Source organism: Anomaloglossus baeobatrachus, assembly GCF_048569485.1.
Source record: "Anomaloglossus baeobatrachus isolate aAnoBae1 chromosome 5 unlocalized genomic scaffold, aAnoBae1.hap1 SUPER_5_unloc_11, whole genome shotgun sequence".
NCBI lineage: Eukaryota > Metazoa > Chordata > Amphibia > Anura > Aromobatidae > Anomaloglossus > Anomaloglossus baeobatrachus.
The window spans coordinates 738834-755860 of NW_027441786.1; the positions used below are offsets into that span (position 1 = coordinate 738834).

Here is a 17027-nt window from a genome sequence, read left to right on the forward strand (position 1 = left end):
TTTAGGGGAACCAAACAGAATTCTTGTGGTTTGAGGGGTTGAATAATAAATGACCCTCTGAATAAACTTTTCACAATTTAAAAAAAAAAAATAAAAAAAGAAATAACATTCTTTTTTGCTGCAGTGCATTTCACACTTCCAGGCTGATCTACAGTCCAAATGTCACAATGCCAAGTTAATTCAGAATGTGTAAACCTGCTAAAACTGCAGGGGGTTGAATACTACTTGTAGGCTCTGTAAATATATAATAATAATAATAATTTTATTCATTTATATAGCGCTATTAATTCTATAGCGCTTGACATACATTGGCAACACTGTCCCCATTGGGGCTCACAATCTAAAGTCCCTATCTGTATGTCTTTGGAGTGTGGGAGGAAACCCACGCAAACACAGAGAGAACATACAAACTCCTTGCAGATGGTGTCCTTGGTGGGATTTGAACCCAAGACCCCAGCGCTGCAAGACTGCAGTGCTAACCACTGAGCCACCGTGCCGCCCTAAATATATAACAATGTGAAATGTTTGATGCACATGGAATATTGCTTTTTATTAGATTTTTAGAAAAGACGTCTATTAGTAATTATATATATATATATATATATATATATATATATATCTTTTGTGTTTACTTGTTCAATTTATCAAATATATATTTTCTCCCCATGGAATTTTTCTTAGTGGTCGATAAATTATAATTTGAGTAAAACATTTCTCACCTTCTAGGTATGATAATGGCTTCTACCCTGGTGAGTTTTGTGATGTTTAAAAAGATTGCATTTTTGTGCAAAAAATTTCCCACATTCTGAACATGAAAAAGGCTTCTCCCCTGTGTGAGTTCTCTGATGTTTAACCCCTTAAGGACGAAGCCAGTTTTGTCCTTAATGCCCAGGCCATTTTTTTGCAATTCTGACCAGTGTCACTTTATGAGGTCATAACTCTGGAACGCTTCAACGGATCCCGGTGATTCTGACATTGTTTTTTCGTGACATATTGTACTTCATGATAGTTATAAATTTAGAACGATATTTTTTGCTTTTATTTGTGAAAAAATCGGAAATTTGATGAAAATTTTGAAAATTTTGCAATTTTCAAACTTTTAATTTTTATGCCCTTAACCCAGAGAGTTATGTCACACAAAACAGTTAATAAATAACATTTCCCACATGTCTACTTTACATTAGCACAATTTCTGAAACAAAATGTTTTGGGGTTAGGAAGTTAGAAGGGGTCAAAGTTCATCTGCAATTTCCCATTTTTTCAACAAAATTCACAAAACCATTTTTTTAGGGACCACATCACATTTGAAGTGACTTTGAGAGGCCTAAGTGACAGAAAATACCTAAAAGTGACACCATTCTCAAAACAGCACCCATCAAAGTACTCAAAACCATATCCAAGAAGTTTATTAACCCTTCAGGTGCTTCACAGGAACTAAAGCAAAGTGGAATGAAAAAAGCAAAAAATAAAACTTTACCTAAAATGTTGCTCTACCCCAAATTTATTCACTTTTAGAAGAAATAACACAACAAAATGAACCCCAAAACTTGTTACCCACTTTCTTATGAACGCGCCAATACCCCACATGTGGTCAGAAACCTTTGTTTGGACAAATGGGAGGGCTCGGAACAGAAGGAGCAATATTTTAATTTTGGAAAGCAAATTTGGCTGAAATAGATTGCGGGCACCATGTTGCATTTACATGTCCGCTAAGGTACCTAAACAGCAGAAACCCCTCACAAGTGACACCATTTTGGAAACTAGACCCCTTAAGGCTTCTATCTAGGGGTATAGTGAGCATTTTGGATCCACAAGTATTTCACAGATTTTGATAACGTTACGTTGTCACATTGAAAATTTTCATTTTTTTCTCAAAAATGTTGCTTTAGCATCAATTTTTTCACTTTTTCAAGAGGTAATTCCAAAAATTTGACCCCAATGTTTGTTACCCACTTTTTTATGAGCGCGGTGATACCTCACTTGTGGTCTGAAACCTTTGTTTGGAGAAATGGGAGGGCTTGGAACGGAAGGAGCAATATTTGAATTTTGGAAAGGAAATTTGGCTGAAAAAGATTGCGGGCACCATGTCGCATTTGGAGGACCCCTAAGGTACGTAAACAGCAAAAAAACACCACAAGTGACCCCATATTGGAAACTAGGCCCCTCAAGGAATTTATCTTGATGTTTGGTGAGTACCCTGAACCTCCAGGTGCTTTACAGAAGTTTATAACGTTGAGCCATGAAAATAAAAAAATAAAATTTTACCACAAAATTGTTACTTCAACCAGGTAGCTTTTTTTTTCACAAGGGTAACAGGAAAAAAATCACCATGAAATTTATTGCGCAATTTCTCCTGAGTTTGTTGATATCTTGTATGTGGTGGAAATCAACTGTTTGGGCACACTACAGGGCTCAGAAGAGAAGGAGTGCAATTTGACTGCAAAATTGGCTGGAATCAATAGCGGACGCCATGTTGCATTAGGAGAGCCCCTGAGGTGCCTAAGCAGTGGAGGTCCCCCACAAGTGACCCCATTCTGGAAATAAGACCCCTCAAGGCTTTAATCTAGGTGTATATTGAGCATTTTGAATCCACGAATACTTCACAGAATTTGATAAGCTTAGGTTGCCATATTGAAATTTTCATTTTTTTCACAAAAATGTTGATTTAGCGACACATTTTTCACTTTTTCAAGAGGCAACAACAAAACGTGTACCCCACAGGTTGTTATCTAATTTCTTGTGAGCGCAGGGATACCCCACATATGGCCAAAAACCTTTGTTTGGATAAATGGGAGGGCTTGGAATGGAAGGAGCACCATTTGAATTTTGGAAAAGTTGAAGTAAATTGCGCGCACCATGTCAAATTAGCAGGGCCCCTTGGGTACCTATACATCAGAAACCCCCCACAAGTGACCACATTTTGGAAACTGGACCCCTCAAGTATTTTATTCAGGAGTATAGTAAACATTTTGAATCCACAGGTACTTCACAAAAATGTTGCTGTAGCAACAAATTTCTCACTGTTAAGGGGGCTTTACACGCTGCGACATCGCTAATGCGGAGTCGTTAGGGTCACGGAATTGGTGACGCACATCCGGCCACATTAGCGATGTTGCTGCATGTGACACCGATGAGCGATTTTGCATCGTTGCAAAAACATGCAAAATCGCTCATCGGTGACATGGGGGTCCATTCTCGATTATCGTTACTGCAGCAGTAACGATGTAGTTCGTCGCTCCTGCGGCCGCACACATCGCTATGTGTGACGCCGCAGGAACGAGGAAGCTCTCCTTACCTGCCTCCCGGCCGCTATGAGGAAGGAAGGAGGTGGGCGGGATGTTCCGGCCACTCATCTCCGCCCCTCCGCTTCTATTGGGCGGCCGCTCAGTGACGTCACTGTGACGCCACACGGACCGCCCCCTTAGAAAGGAGGCGGTTCGCCGGTCACAGCGACGTCGCCGGGCAGGTAAGTATGTGTGATGCGTCTGCGCGATGTTGTGCGGCACGGGCAGCGATTTGCCCGTGTCGCACAACAGATGGGGGCGGGTACCCACGCTAGCGATATCGGGACCGATATCGCAGCGTGTAAAGTAGCCTTTAGGCTATGTGGCCATGATCCAGCGACACGGCGTCTAGTACCCAGTGTCAGCCTCCTGCAGAAATGTGAGTGTTGTCCACGGGAGAACGCAGCTGCCCATGCCCACGATTTGGGTTCAGGCTGCTGTGGACTTTAGTTCTATTCTACCTGCAAAGAACACTCATCTCCGCAGCATAAATTGACATGCTGAGGCTCGGGAATCTGCGCCACAGGTCGATTTATGCTGCGGAGAAAAGAAACACAGTGGGCACGGGATTTCTAAAAATCCTGCCACTGTGCTTCTACTGCACAACGCAGCGTTATGGACGCAGGGAAAACACTCTGCACCCAAAACGTTGCAAACCCTGATTGTGGGCACACAGTGTAAAATGCTACAATGGATGAATGGATAGATGTCAAACATATATAACGTCCCACCCCCTGCATATTCTAAGCTGGCGCCCTTTAGTGCCTTTCATGTGACACTAAAGGATGCCTAGCCTTGTTTTTAGCCCAAAAAAAAAAATAATTAAAATAAATGACGTGGGGTCCCCCCTATTTTTGATAGCCAGCTAGGGTAAAGCAGACAGCTGTAGCCTGCAAACCACAGCTGACAGCTTCATCTTGTCTGGTGATCAATTTGGAGGGCTCCCCAAGCTGTTTTTTTTTTTTTAATTATTTATAAATAAATAATTAAAAAAAAAAAACAAACGTGGGGTCCCCCCAAATTAGATCACCAGCCAAGGTGAAGCTGACAGCTGGGGTCTGGTATTTTCAGGATGGGAAGAGCCATGGTTATTGGACTCTTCCCAGCCTAAAAATAGCAGGCCGCAGCCGCCCCAGAAGTGGCGCATCCATTAGATGCGCCAATTCTGGCGCTTCGCCCCAGCTCATCCCGCGCCCTGGTGCGTTGGCTAACGGGGTAATGAATGGGGTTGATACAGGTGTGTAATGTCACCTGGCATCAAGCCCAGCAATTAGTTATGTCACGGCGTCTATCAGATACCTGACATAACTAATTGACAGTAATAAGAAAAAAAATTGACAACAAAAAAAATTTATTTGAAAAAACACTCCCCAAAACATTCCCTGATTGACCAATTTATTGAAAAGAAAAAAAAAAAATCCACTATAATCCATTTGGATGTCCCACGTCGACTCTGGACCTTCTAGAATATGGGGGACACGTTCAGGGAACGTATCCCCCATTTTCTAGGAGGGCAGACCCTCCATTTGAGAAGAGTGGGTGCAAAGAATCTGCACCCACCCTCCCTGGGTCACAGCTGCACAGTGCCGAGCAGCAGCCAGCGTCCTGAACACAGGAAGCTGTCAGCCGCGCGCTGCACATATGACCGGAGTCTGCTGAGAAGGAGCCGGAGGAGGGGGCCGCGGGGGATCAGCGCTCCGGTATGTATGACACCGGGGAACACCAGGGGGGGGTAGGGGGGGACCCGGCAGGGCCTAGGGAGCAGGTTTCTGTCGTATGTGTTATGGCACATACGACAGAAACCATAGGAACACTGTAAATGCGGCCGGCGCGCTGCTGTGCTCTCCGATGCGCGCGGCCATCTTGGATTTTTGGGAGGGGGTTGGGGGTCGGGGGGGGCAGTTTGGGGATACCGAGGGGACCGGAGGGAACCGGGAAAAAGATTTATCTCCCATCTGGCATGTTTGATCATGCCAGATGGGAGATAAATCATTTTTTACCGGAGCGGTCATTTACTATAACTTGATGATCGGTATACGGTGTATACCGGTCATCACGTGACTGGGGACCGGAAAAACCGGCCCGAATCATGATCTCCAGGGTCTCAGCTACCCCCGGCAGCTGAGACCCCGGAAATTTTCTGACTCTGGGGGGCGCTAGACCCTTTTTTCCGACCGCCGTTTTAAAACAGCAGAAAGGAATAAGTACCCTTTTTTAGTGCCGTTTTAAAACGTAACGCGGTCGTAATGGGGTTAACAAGACACGATCTTTGTCTAAAACATTTCCCACATTCTGAACATGAATATGGCTTCTGTCCTGTGTGAGATCTTTGATGTGTAACCAGATGTGATTTATGTGCAAAACATATCCCACATTCTGAACATGAAAAAGGCTTCTGCCCTGTGTGAGTTCTATAATGTATAACAAGATTTGATTTAAGTGCAAAACATCTTCCACATTCTGAACAAGAAAAATGCTTCTCCCCTGTGTGAGTTCTCTGATGTGCAACAAGATTGGATTTAAGAGCAAAATATCTTCCACATTCTGAACATGAAAAAGGCTTCTCCCCTGTGTGAGTTCTCTGATGTTCAAAACATGTTGATTTACGTGTAAAACATTTCCTACATTCTGAACATGAAAAAGGCTTCTCCTTTGTATGAGTTTTCTGGTAACTAACAAACTCTGAAGAAAATCTTCTCTCCCCTGTGTTAAATTTTTTAGGGATAGGGATTTTTTGATATTCTGAAGTTGAAAACTGCTTCTTTGCTGTAAGAACATTTTGATTTTTAATGCCTCTTTTGTGACATTTAATTTTCTTAATAGTCTGTGATGAATCAGAAGGTAGGACTTGTTTAAAAGAAACTGATGATAGATCTTTGCTGTGAAGGGATGATGGTATATCTGGAATAGTGGCATTCACTTCAGTTATATCTTGTGTGATATCAAGGTCATGTGATTGAAAAATTGAAGATGTCAGTTGTGCCTCTATTCTCCTGGTACACTCATCTGCCAAGAATAAAAAATATTTGTAATATATACAAATTTAAGGATATCATTGATAAAATAGCTTGTAACACATTTACCGGCGTCCCCCACACGGTCCTGCACCCTTTCCCTGCTGGGGACTCCAGCACACTTACCCTCCTGGTCACTCAGTGGTGACTTCTTTGACCCTGGTCACTGCTGCCATCTCCCAGGGCCTGCACACACCATGCAGAACTCTTGGGAGAGTGCTTAGGGCGCGAGCACCTATTCTTATAAGGCTAACGTGCCCTAACCAGGCAGTGTCTCTCAACCTATGGCTGAGAGGAACTGGGTATTAAAGGCATCCTCCCCCTATGGGAGGTGCCAGGGCAACATGGTCTATCCTTAGAGACGTGTTGCTAGTTCTCAGGTCTGTTTCCTGAGTGTTATATTGTGGGTGTGAATATGTGTCTGTATCCTAGTATCTGATGTGCTTAGCAGACCTGCTGCATCTGTCTATACCAGTTGTGCTTGCCAGACCTGCAGTGCCTGTCAGTATATCCTAACCCCGACTCCTGAGGACAGCTGTCGCCGTCCCGTGACTCCCTGGAGTAGCACCAAGTGGCTACCTTCCAGCACAAGCCTAGCCTCGCCATCAGAGGCTCTAATAAAGATGAGGTAGTTCCTTAGCTACGCCCCTCCTGGTTAAGCCAGTGCTGCGGCCTAGTGGGTCCACTCCCGCAAGTGTGACATAGCTAAAAAAACCCTGCAAGTTATGTAAATCGTAAACAAAAACTGTTTACAATCTAACAGTAGACCTCAGAGCAGGAACCAGTAGACCATGATGTTCAACCCTCTTTGTTCATTTTGCCTCCCGTATATTTTATTAAGCCATCAAATAATGTTTTGTAGGCCAGGTTATACCAAACTGCTACTCCGACAGTGGAAAAATGGAGGGTTTCCACAATGGTTGTAGCTGAAAGACTCTTGATTATAAAGAGATATGGCTTCTGTCATTTAGACTAAAGCAGAATACGGTAAATGCTATTTAATGATTATATTTTATGGCATTACTATTTGTTTTAGGAGCATTGAAATGCAATGTTTGATCACTTCTAATTCTTTTATATTTTTGGCGAATTTCAGGTTTGTTTGTTGTTTTTTTAATAAATGCAAAACAAATTATTCTAACAGTACAAGTAAGATAAAGTACAAATATCAGAAACACTGAGGTCAGATTAAAAATAACCCGTCACCAGATTTGGCCCCTATAAGCTGCAGCCACTACCAAAAGGCTCCTAAATTCAGCATTCTAGAATACTGTATACAGTTAGGTCCAGAAATATTTGGACAGTGACACAAGTTTTGTTATTTTAGCTGTTTACAAAAACATGTTCAGAAATACAATTATATATATAATATGGGCTGAAAGTGCACACTCCCAGCTGCAATATGAGAGTTTTCACATCCAAATCGGAGAAAGGGTTTAGGAATCATAGCTCTGTAATGCATAGCCTCCTCTTTTTCAAGGGACCAAAAGTAATTGGACAAGGGACTCTAAGGGCTGCAATTAACTCTGAAGGCGTCTCCCTCGTTAACCTGTAATCAATGAAGTAGTTAAAAGGTCTGGGGTTGATTACAGGTGTGTGGTTTTGCATTTGAAAGCTGTTGCTGTGACCAGACAACATGCGGTCTAAGGAACTCTCAATTGAGGTGAAGCAGAACATCCTGAGGCTGAAAAAAAGAAAAAATCCATCAGAGAGATAGCAGACATGCTTGGAGTAGCAAAATCAACAGTCGGGTACATTCTGAGAATAAACGAATTGACTGGTGAGCTTGGGAACTCAAAAAGGCCTGGGCGTCCACGGATGACAACAGTGGTGGATGATCGCCGCATACCTTCTTTGGTGAAGAAGAACCCGTTCACAACATCATCTGAAGTCCAGAACACTCTCAGTGAAGTAGGTGTATCTGTCTCTAAGTCAACAGTAAAGAGAAGACTCCATGAAAGTAAATACAAAGGGTTCACATCTAGATGCAAACCATTCATCAATTCCAAAAATAGACAGGCCAGAGTTAAATTTGCTAAAAAACACCTCATGAAGCCGGCTCAGTTCTGGAAAAGTATTCTATGGACAGATGAGACAAAGATCAACCTGTACCAGAATGATGGGAAGAAAAAAGTTTGGAGAAGAAAGGGAACGGCACATGATCCAAGGCACACCACATCCTCTGTAAAACATGGTGGAGGCAACGTGATGGCATGGGCATGCATGGCTTTCAATGGCACTGGGTCACTTGTGTTTATTGATGACATAACAGCAGACAAGAGTAGCCGGATGAATTCTGAAGTGTACCGGGATATACTTTCAGCCCAGGTTCAGCCAAATGCCGCAAAGTTGATCGGACGGCACTTCATAGTACAGATGGACAATGACCCCAAGCATACAGCCAAAGCTACCCAGGAGTTCATGAGTGCAAAAAAGTGGAACATTCTGCAATGGCCAAGTCAATCACCAGATCTTAACCCAATTGAGCATGCATTTCACTTGCTCAAATCCAGACTTAAGACGGAAAGACCCACAAACAAGCAAGACCTGAAGGCTGCGGCTGTAAAGGCCTGGCAAAGCATTAAGAAGGAGGAAACCTAGCGTTTGGTGATGTCCATGGGTTCCAGACTTAAGGCATTGATTGCCTCCAAAGGATTCGCAACAAAATATTGAAAATAAAAATATTTTGTTTGGGTTTGGTTTATTTGTCCAATTACTTTTGACCTCCTAAAATGTGGTGTTTGTAAAGAAATGTGACAATTCCTACAATTTCTATCAGATATTTTTGTTCAAACCTTCAAATTAAACGTTACAATCTGCACTTGAATTCTGTTTTAGAGGTTTCATTTCAAATCCAATGTGGTGGCATGCAGAGCCCAACTCGCGAAAATTGTGTCACTGTCCAAATATTTCTGGACCTAACTGTATAAGAGTCTAGGCTGCTCTGTATAACATAAAAAAACAGAGTCCTCAATGGTTGATACCTTTTAATGGCTAACTGAAAAGATGGTTATACTGAGCCTGATGAAGACACCTGAGTAGTCTCAAAAGCTTGCTATTATTACCATCTTTTCAGTTAGCCATTAAAAGGTATCAACCACTGAGGACTCTCAGTTCTTTTAAAACAATTTATTTACGTCTACTGGCTAACACGGTACAAAGATATATTTTACCTGTAACATAAAAAAAAGCACTTTTATAATACTCACCTAGGGGCGGTTCGGTCTAATGGGTGTCGCTGGTCTCCGGTCCAGCACCTTCTGCCCAGCTTGATGTGGACAACGCGTCCTACATCATCCACACAGGCCGGTATTGCAGTCCTTGCGGATGGCAGATCAAAGTATTGTAGTGCGCATGCACGGGCAGTCTTAAACCTTTCCTTTCGCCTGCGCATGCCATTACTTTGACCTGCCATTAGCAGGGCAGATCAAACTGCACCTGCACAGGACTGAAATGCCGGCCTGTGTGGATGACGCAGGACACATCATCCCTACGGGCCTGCAAACAAAGAGAACGCTCATCTTAGTAGAGAGGAGGCACCGGACTGCAGAGCAGCAACACCCATCGGACCAGACCACCCCGTAGGTGAGTATAATAAGTGTTTTTTACGTTATACAGAATGGCCTGGGCTCTTATATACAATATTCTAGAATCATGTATATAAGGCTCACTGGTGGTGGCCGCAGCTTATAGTGACCAAATCTGGTGACAGGTTCCCTTTAAGTATTACAAAGTTGTTATCATGTAAAGTGACAGATGTCAGATTGGAGAAATGGGGCCTGGATAGGAGCAGAAAACTGGCTGCAGTGGAAAGCCATGAAATAAGAGCGGCATTGGTACTAAGTACTATAGAGAACTATAGAACTGTGACTATAGATAATAACACATCAACTAAAATGACCGCCCTCCACCCGACAGCCTTCACCGTCAGTGATTTAGTAACTAGAGGTGACACATCTGGAGTAATTATAGTATGTGGCTCGGGGGCTCTCGGCAATCCAAACTATTGTAGGGGCCAATATCTTATGTCAGGTGAGTTTCTTGAAGAAATATTAGACATTTACTTTCTGCCTCTCGGACTCCACAATGGACGGCTCCAGTACAAGGTCTTATATAATGGACATTTGTACAATTCAGAGAAAATATCTTTCAGGATCTTGAAGGTAAAAATATCAGAACTTTTTGTGTTAATTACTTTCCTTTTTTTCTAATTACATTTTGGAATTGATGTAGGTGGGCTGCCCGGCCTCCATGTACCCACTGTGGGGTAATTCTAACCTCCCTCATATGTTACAGTTACCCTGTGCCCAACTTTGGATATAAACGCCCCTATCAGCACATTCATCAGAAGGGAGAGAAGGAAAATCTATCAATAAGAGGCCGAGATTCTAGGAAGATGGAGTCATTGCTCTCAGTGGTAGAAACAATAAGAATCTTGTAGTTATGATACTTATTAATGGAGAGAGGTCTACTGAGGTCTCATCAACTACAAGATTATTATTTTGTTTCTCCCACTGAGAGCAATCAATCTTTATTCACCTGGAGAACACGGCACCAAACTAAGAATCTAGGAGGTCACCAGCATCATTACCCTCCGCTTTCTCTTAGGGGTCCACCATACAGATTAGATATTTCTTCCCATGATTTTCTAAGTTGTCTGCGCATTCTACGTATGCTATAATTTGGCTTTACAGATTAGAGATCTGGGCAGCTAAGGCTCAATGTCTTCTAATTTCAGAGGATAGGAAAGATCCTACCTGTAAAATCTGGCTGATACAGATCTCAATGCAACAGAAGGGCGTCCAATGCCCAAAATAAAGGGAACAGTTTTGGGTGGAGGAGCATGTGGGGGTCTAGCATCAGAATGGTGACCATTTGATATGGCCGGACTACAACCCTGATAAAGCAGCCACAGCCGGTGACTGAGAAGAATCTGTGACTTCTCTGCATTTAGTGGTCACTACTCACCTGGGCGGTTATCTGTAGGAATCTCCTCTTTACTCCGCTCATCACCCCTCACATATGTCTCTGTAGTATTAATATGGGGCAGATCTTCCCCCTGAAACAAATATTGTAAAAGTCACAGACAGATGGAGAAGTCACATCTATGATCAGCTCTAATCCTGCCATCTCCACCGCTCTCATTACACAAGTATAACACATATAATACTGGAGGATAAAACAAGACTGAGCACAAGACCTTCACAGCCGTCTACACATCATAGGGAGATTTCATGGCACCTTCTCTCCATCTACCTGATGATCCTGAGGAACATCGGGGGCTTCTTGCTTACAGTCCTGTGGAAGAAGAGGACGGGGACATCTCTCTGGTGTTGTCCTCTTACTGGATAGAGCTGGAGGAGACACATACAGGGACTGAATTCATTCCTTACATACAGATAATTATAGGCAGTGTGTATGTAGTCCTGTCTATTACCTGGTGATGTGAGGGGCTGGGGAACCTCCATCATGACGTCCTTGTACAGATCTTTGTGTCCTTTTAAATACTCCCACTCCTCCATGGAGAAATAGACGGTGACGTCCTGACACCTTATAGGAACCTGACACATACAATGATACCGTCACCCCCGATTCCTTCATAGCGTTACTGTATAATGTCCCAGCATTCCCAGCAGTGTCACCTCTCCAGTCAGCAGCTCAATCATCTTGTAGGTGAGTTCTAGGATCTTCTGGTCATTGATGTCCTCATGTATCGGGGGGTGAGGTGGAGGCCCCGTGATTGGGCTCAGGGGTCTTCCCCATCCCTCAGACACAGGGGCCTGACAGCGCTCACTAGAGGTCTTCTTCACTACTGTGTAATCCTGGTTATGGAGAGACACAGTAATAAATCTCACTCCAGACATTTCCAGAGTCCTCACCTCTCCAGTTCTGTCCATCTGTTATTCCCATAGATAAGAATGATGTAATGTGACGTCATCAGAATCTCTCACCTCTCCAGTAAGCCGGAAGAGGATCTCTAGGGTGAGGTGTAATATCCTCTCCGCCATCTTGTCCCTGTCCATATCCATCCTTCACGGGGAAATCAGAAGAATTCTCTTCTATAGAAAATCTCCACTGAGAGGATCCGATATTGTAGGGACCTGAATGGGGAGAAGATGACGATGTAACATCACAAAGAATCCGCTGTAATAATACAATTACTGGAGAGAATAAGGGGAAACATATGAGAACATTCTGGGGGAACATTATACTGTGTGAGGCAGAAAGGGGCCGAGGACTGAGGGCAGAAAGGGGCCGAGGACCGAGGGCAGAAAGGGGCCGAGGACTGAGGGAAGAAACTGGCCGGGGACTGAGGGCAGAAAGGGGCCGGGGACTGAGGGCAGAAAGGGGCCGAGGACTGAGGGAAGAAAGGGGCCGAGGACTGAGGGCAGAAAGGGGCCGAGGACTGAGGGCAGACGGGTTTCCTCACTTCCGGCCTCTCATAGTTGGGGCGTTTGTATCTATCAGAGGAAAAGGAACATAAACCTCATGATTCATAGAAATCAACAAGAGAAAAACACCAAGAAAGTCTCAAAGCTGAAGGGGTTAATGACCATGCCCCAATAATGGGGAATCTCCACACACCTCCACCTGCAGAGCCGCTGTCACGGATGTGTCACAGGTAACAGACAATCATGTGGTTTCTGGCCATAGAAGGTCGCAGCATTTGCCTGCCAGAACGCTCCCTGACTTTCTATTGTTCCTGCTGTCAGTAGTCATTGGTATAGGAGCTTTTCTGCTGGATTCATCGCTCTTCCTTTTGGACTCAGCAGGATCTCGCCTTCTACCCAGCTACTGATCATCTGCATTCTCTAGGTGGTGAAATATCCCTCCCTTCCTTGGACTGGCCTGGTGCTGGTGATATTTTTAGTTCATGCAAGCCCTGGATACAAGCAGGTGGCTTCTACTCCTCTGAGGTAATGTTGCTGAAAACTTTGCTGAACTTCTATCTGTGTCACCTGTAGATAAGTAGTTCATGCATTTTCCTGTGTATCCTTCTTGTGTCTTTAGTGGGGTTGATGAAGAGCTCATCCCATCCGTTCCCTATTTATAGCCCAGCACTAGGGATACCTAGGGTCAGGTATCCGGCTCGGCGCAGAGGTGAGGAACCTATCTATGGCGCTGAGGGACCCCAGGGACCAGCAGTAGGTTTGGTCAGGAGTCGCCATCTTCGCTTTCCCTAGACACAGGGTTTCCCTTCCCTTATGTCATTTGCTTGGTAATTACCTGTACTTAACGTGACAGCCGCACACTAGATATATGGTAGAGTCTAGATCCCAGTGGGCAGAAGGACCTCTGCTGACGTCACACCCATGTGACCGGCCTCTTGTGTGGGAGGAGCCTGTAGTTCCCGGCAGTCAGTGCGCAGTTGCTGTACAAGCAGCAGGATGTTTCCCATGTTCCCTGTTGCTGCTGTTTTTCTACCCTGAGGTGACGATGCTGAAGTTGGTTTCTTATTCGTCCAGTTTCTTATTCGGGGCTGAAGTTGGTTTCTTATTCGTCAGTTTCTTATTCGGCAATTTAGTTTTTTCAGTTTTTTATGCATTTATCAACAAAAATGACACATGACAATAATAAAATACAATGCACTGATGAGCCCTAATATACATACACTCAAAACCAGCTGCGAAAATTAAAAAACTGGCAAAAAAATGGGCATCAAAGTGGGCACCGAAGTATGTTAGTGAAAGGGTTAAATGGCTTTGGGCCACTGATCTAACACCAAAATTGCATATCTAGTGATGCCTCTAATCAAACTCAAGTGTCTGCAGCCTGGCCCAAAGGGGTTCTGGGCATCAAAACTGGCATCAAAGTGGGCACACAGCCAATTTTCACAGATTTGAATAAGTAACTGGTGTTTTTGAGGGGTTAAATGGCTTTGGGCCACTGATCTCACACCACATTTACATATCTAGTGATGCCACACATCAAATTCAGATCACTACAGCCTGGCCCAAACAGGTTATGGGCATCAGAACTGGCATCAAAGTGGGCAAAACCCACTTTTCACAGATTTGAATAAGTAACCAGTGTTTTTGAGGGGTTAAATGGCTTTGGGCCACTGACCTGACACCACATTTACATACCTAGTGATGCCACACATCAAATTCAGATCACTCCAGCCTGGCCCAAACAGGTTCTGGGCATCAGAACTGGCATCAAAATGGCAAAACCCCAGTTTTCACAGATTTGAATAAGTAACCAGTGTTTTTGAGGGGTTAAATGGCTTTGGGCCACTGACCTCACACCACATTTACATACCTAGTGATGCCACACATAAAATTCAGATCACTCCAGCCTGGCCCAAACAGGATCTGGGCATCAGAACTGGCATCAAAGTGGTAAAAATCCCAGTTTTCACAGATTTGAATAAGTAACTGGTGTTTTTGAAGGGTTAAATGGCTTTGGGCCACTGATCTCACACCACATTTACATACCTAGTGATGCCACACATCAAATTCAGATCACTTCAGCCTGGCCCAAACAGGTTCTGGGCATCAGAACTGGCATCAAAGTGGGCAAAAACCCAGTTTTCACAGATTTGAATAAGTAACCAGTGTTTTTGAGGGGTTAAATGGCTTTGGGCCACTGATCTCACACCACATTTACATACCTAGTGATGCCACACATCAAATTCAGATCACTTTAGCCTGGCCCAAACAGGTTCTGGGCATCAGAACTGGCATCAAAGTGGGCAAAACCCCAGTTTTCACAGATTTGAATAAGTAACCAGTGTTTTTGAGGGGTTAAATGGCTTTGGGCCACTGATCTCACACCACATTTACATACCTAGTGATGCCACACATCAAATTCAGATCACTTTAGCCTGGCCCAAACAGGTTCTGGGCATCAGAACTGGCATCAAAGTGGGCAAAACCCCAGTTTTCACAGATTTGAATAAGTAACTGGTGTTTTTGAGGGGTTAAATGGCTTTGGGCCACTGATCTCACACCACATTTACATACCTAGTGATGCCACACATCAAATTCAGATCACTTCAGCCTGGCTCAAACAGGTTCTGGGCAACAGAACTGGCATCAAAGTGGGCAAAAACCCAGTTTTCACAGATTTGAATAAGTAACCAGTGTTTTTGAGGGGTTAAATGGCTTTGGCCCACTGATCTCACACCACATTTACATACCTAGTGATGCCACACATCAAATTCAGATCACTTTAGCCTGGCCCAAACAGGTTCTGGGCATCAGAACTGGCATCAAAGTGGGCAAAACCCCAGTTTTCACAGATTTGAATAAGTAACCAGTGTTTTTGAGGAGTTAAATGGCTTTGGGCCACTGATCTCACACCACATTTACATACCTAGTGATGCCACACATCAAATTCAGATCACTTTAGCCTGGCCCAAACAGGTTCTGGGCATCAGAACTGGCATCAAAGTGGGCAAAACCCCAGTTTTCACAGATTTGAATAAGTAACCAGTGTTTTTGAGGAGTTAAATGGCTTTGGGCCACTGACCTCACACCACATTTACATACCTAGTGATGCCACACATCAAATTCAGATCACTCCAGCCTTGCCCAAACAGGTTCTGGGCATCAGAACTGGCATCAAAGTGGGCAAAACCCACTTTTCACAGATTTGAATAAGTAACCAGTGTTTTTGAGGGGTTAAATGGCTTTGGGCCACTGACCTCACACCACATTTACATACCTAGTGATGCCACACATCAAATTCAGATCACTCCAGCCTGGCCCAAACAGGTTCTGGGCATCAGAACTGGCATCAAAGTGGGCAAAACCCACTTTTCACAGATTTGAATAAGTAACCAGTGTTTTTGAGGGGTTAAATGGCTTTGGGCCACTGATCTGACACCACATTTACATACCTAGTGATGCCACACATCAAATTCAGATCACTCCAGCCTGGCCCAAACAGGTTCTGGGCATCAGAACTGGCATCAAAATGGGCAAAACCCCAGTTTTCACAGATTTGAATAAGTAACCAGTGTTTTTGAGGGGTTAAATGGCTTTGGGCCACTGACCTCACACCACATTTACATACCTAGTGATGCCACACATAAAATTCAGATCACTCCAGCCTGGCCCAAACAGGATCTGGGCATCAGAACTGGCATCAAAGTGGTAAAAATCCCAGTTTTCACAGATTTGAATAAGTAACTGGTGTTTTTGAAGGGTTAAATGGCTTTGGGCCACTGATCTCACACCACATTTACATACCTAGTGATGCCACACATCAAATTCAGATCACTTCAGCCTGGCCCAAACAGGTTCTGGGCATCAGAACTGGCATCAAAGTGGGCAAAAACCCAGTTTTCACAGATTTGAATAAGTAACCAGTGTTTTTGAGGGGTTAAATGGCTTTGGGCCACTGATCTCACACCACATTTACATACCTAGTGATGCCACACATCAAATTCAGATCACTTTAGCCTGGCCCAAACAGGTTCTGGGCATCAGAACTGGCATCAAAGTGGGCAAAACCCCAGTTTTCACAGATTTGAATAAGTAACCAGTGTTTTTGAGGGGTTAAATGGCTTTGGGCCACTGATCTCACACCACATTTACATACCTAGTGATGCCACACATAAAATTCAGATCACTCCAGCCTGGCCCAAACAGGATCTGGGCATCAGAACTGGCATCAAAGTGGTAAAAATCCCAGTTTTCACAGATTTGAATAAGTAACTGGTGTTTTTGAAGGGTTAAATGGCTTTGGGCCACTGATCTCACACCACATTTACATACCTAGT

At 43.9% G+C, this 17027-nt stretch overlaps 1 protein-coding gene across 2 annotated transcripts in view; it reads right to left on the reverse strand.

Annotated features, from left to right (window-relative positions):
* LOC142258799 (uncharacterized) overlaps window positions 1-12266 on the reverse strand; it is a 35819-nt gene extending 23553 nt beyond the window's left edge. For both annotated transcript variants that reach the window (XM_075331394.1, XM_075331393.1), the window contains exons 1-2: window positions 11941-12266; window positions 11736-11859 (exon numbers count right to left, since the gene is read on the reverse strand). In XM_075331394.1, the coding sequence (XP_075187509.1) occupies window positions 11736-11859; window positions 11941-12195 (379 nt within the window). In that variant the 5' untranslated portion in view covers window positions 12196-12266. The remainder of the gene's footprint in view (window positions 1-11735; window positions 11860-11940) is intronic.
* Window positions 12267-17027: the final 4761 nt, after the last annotated feature.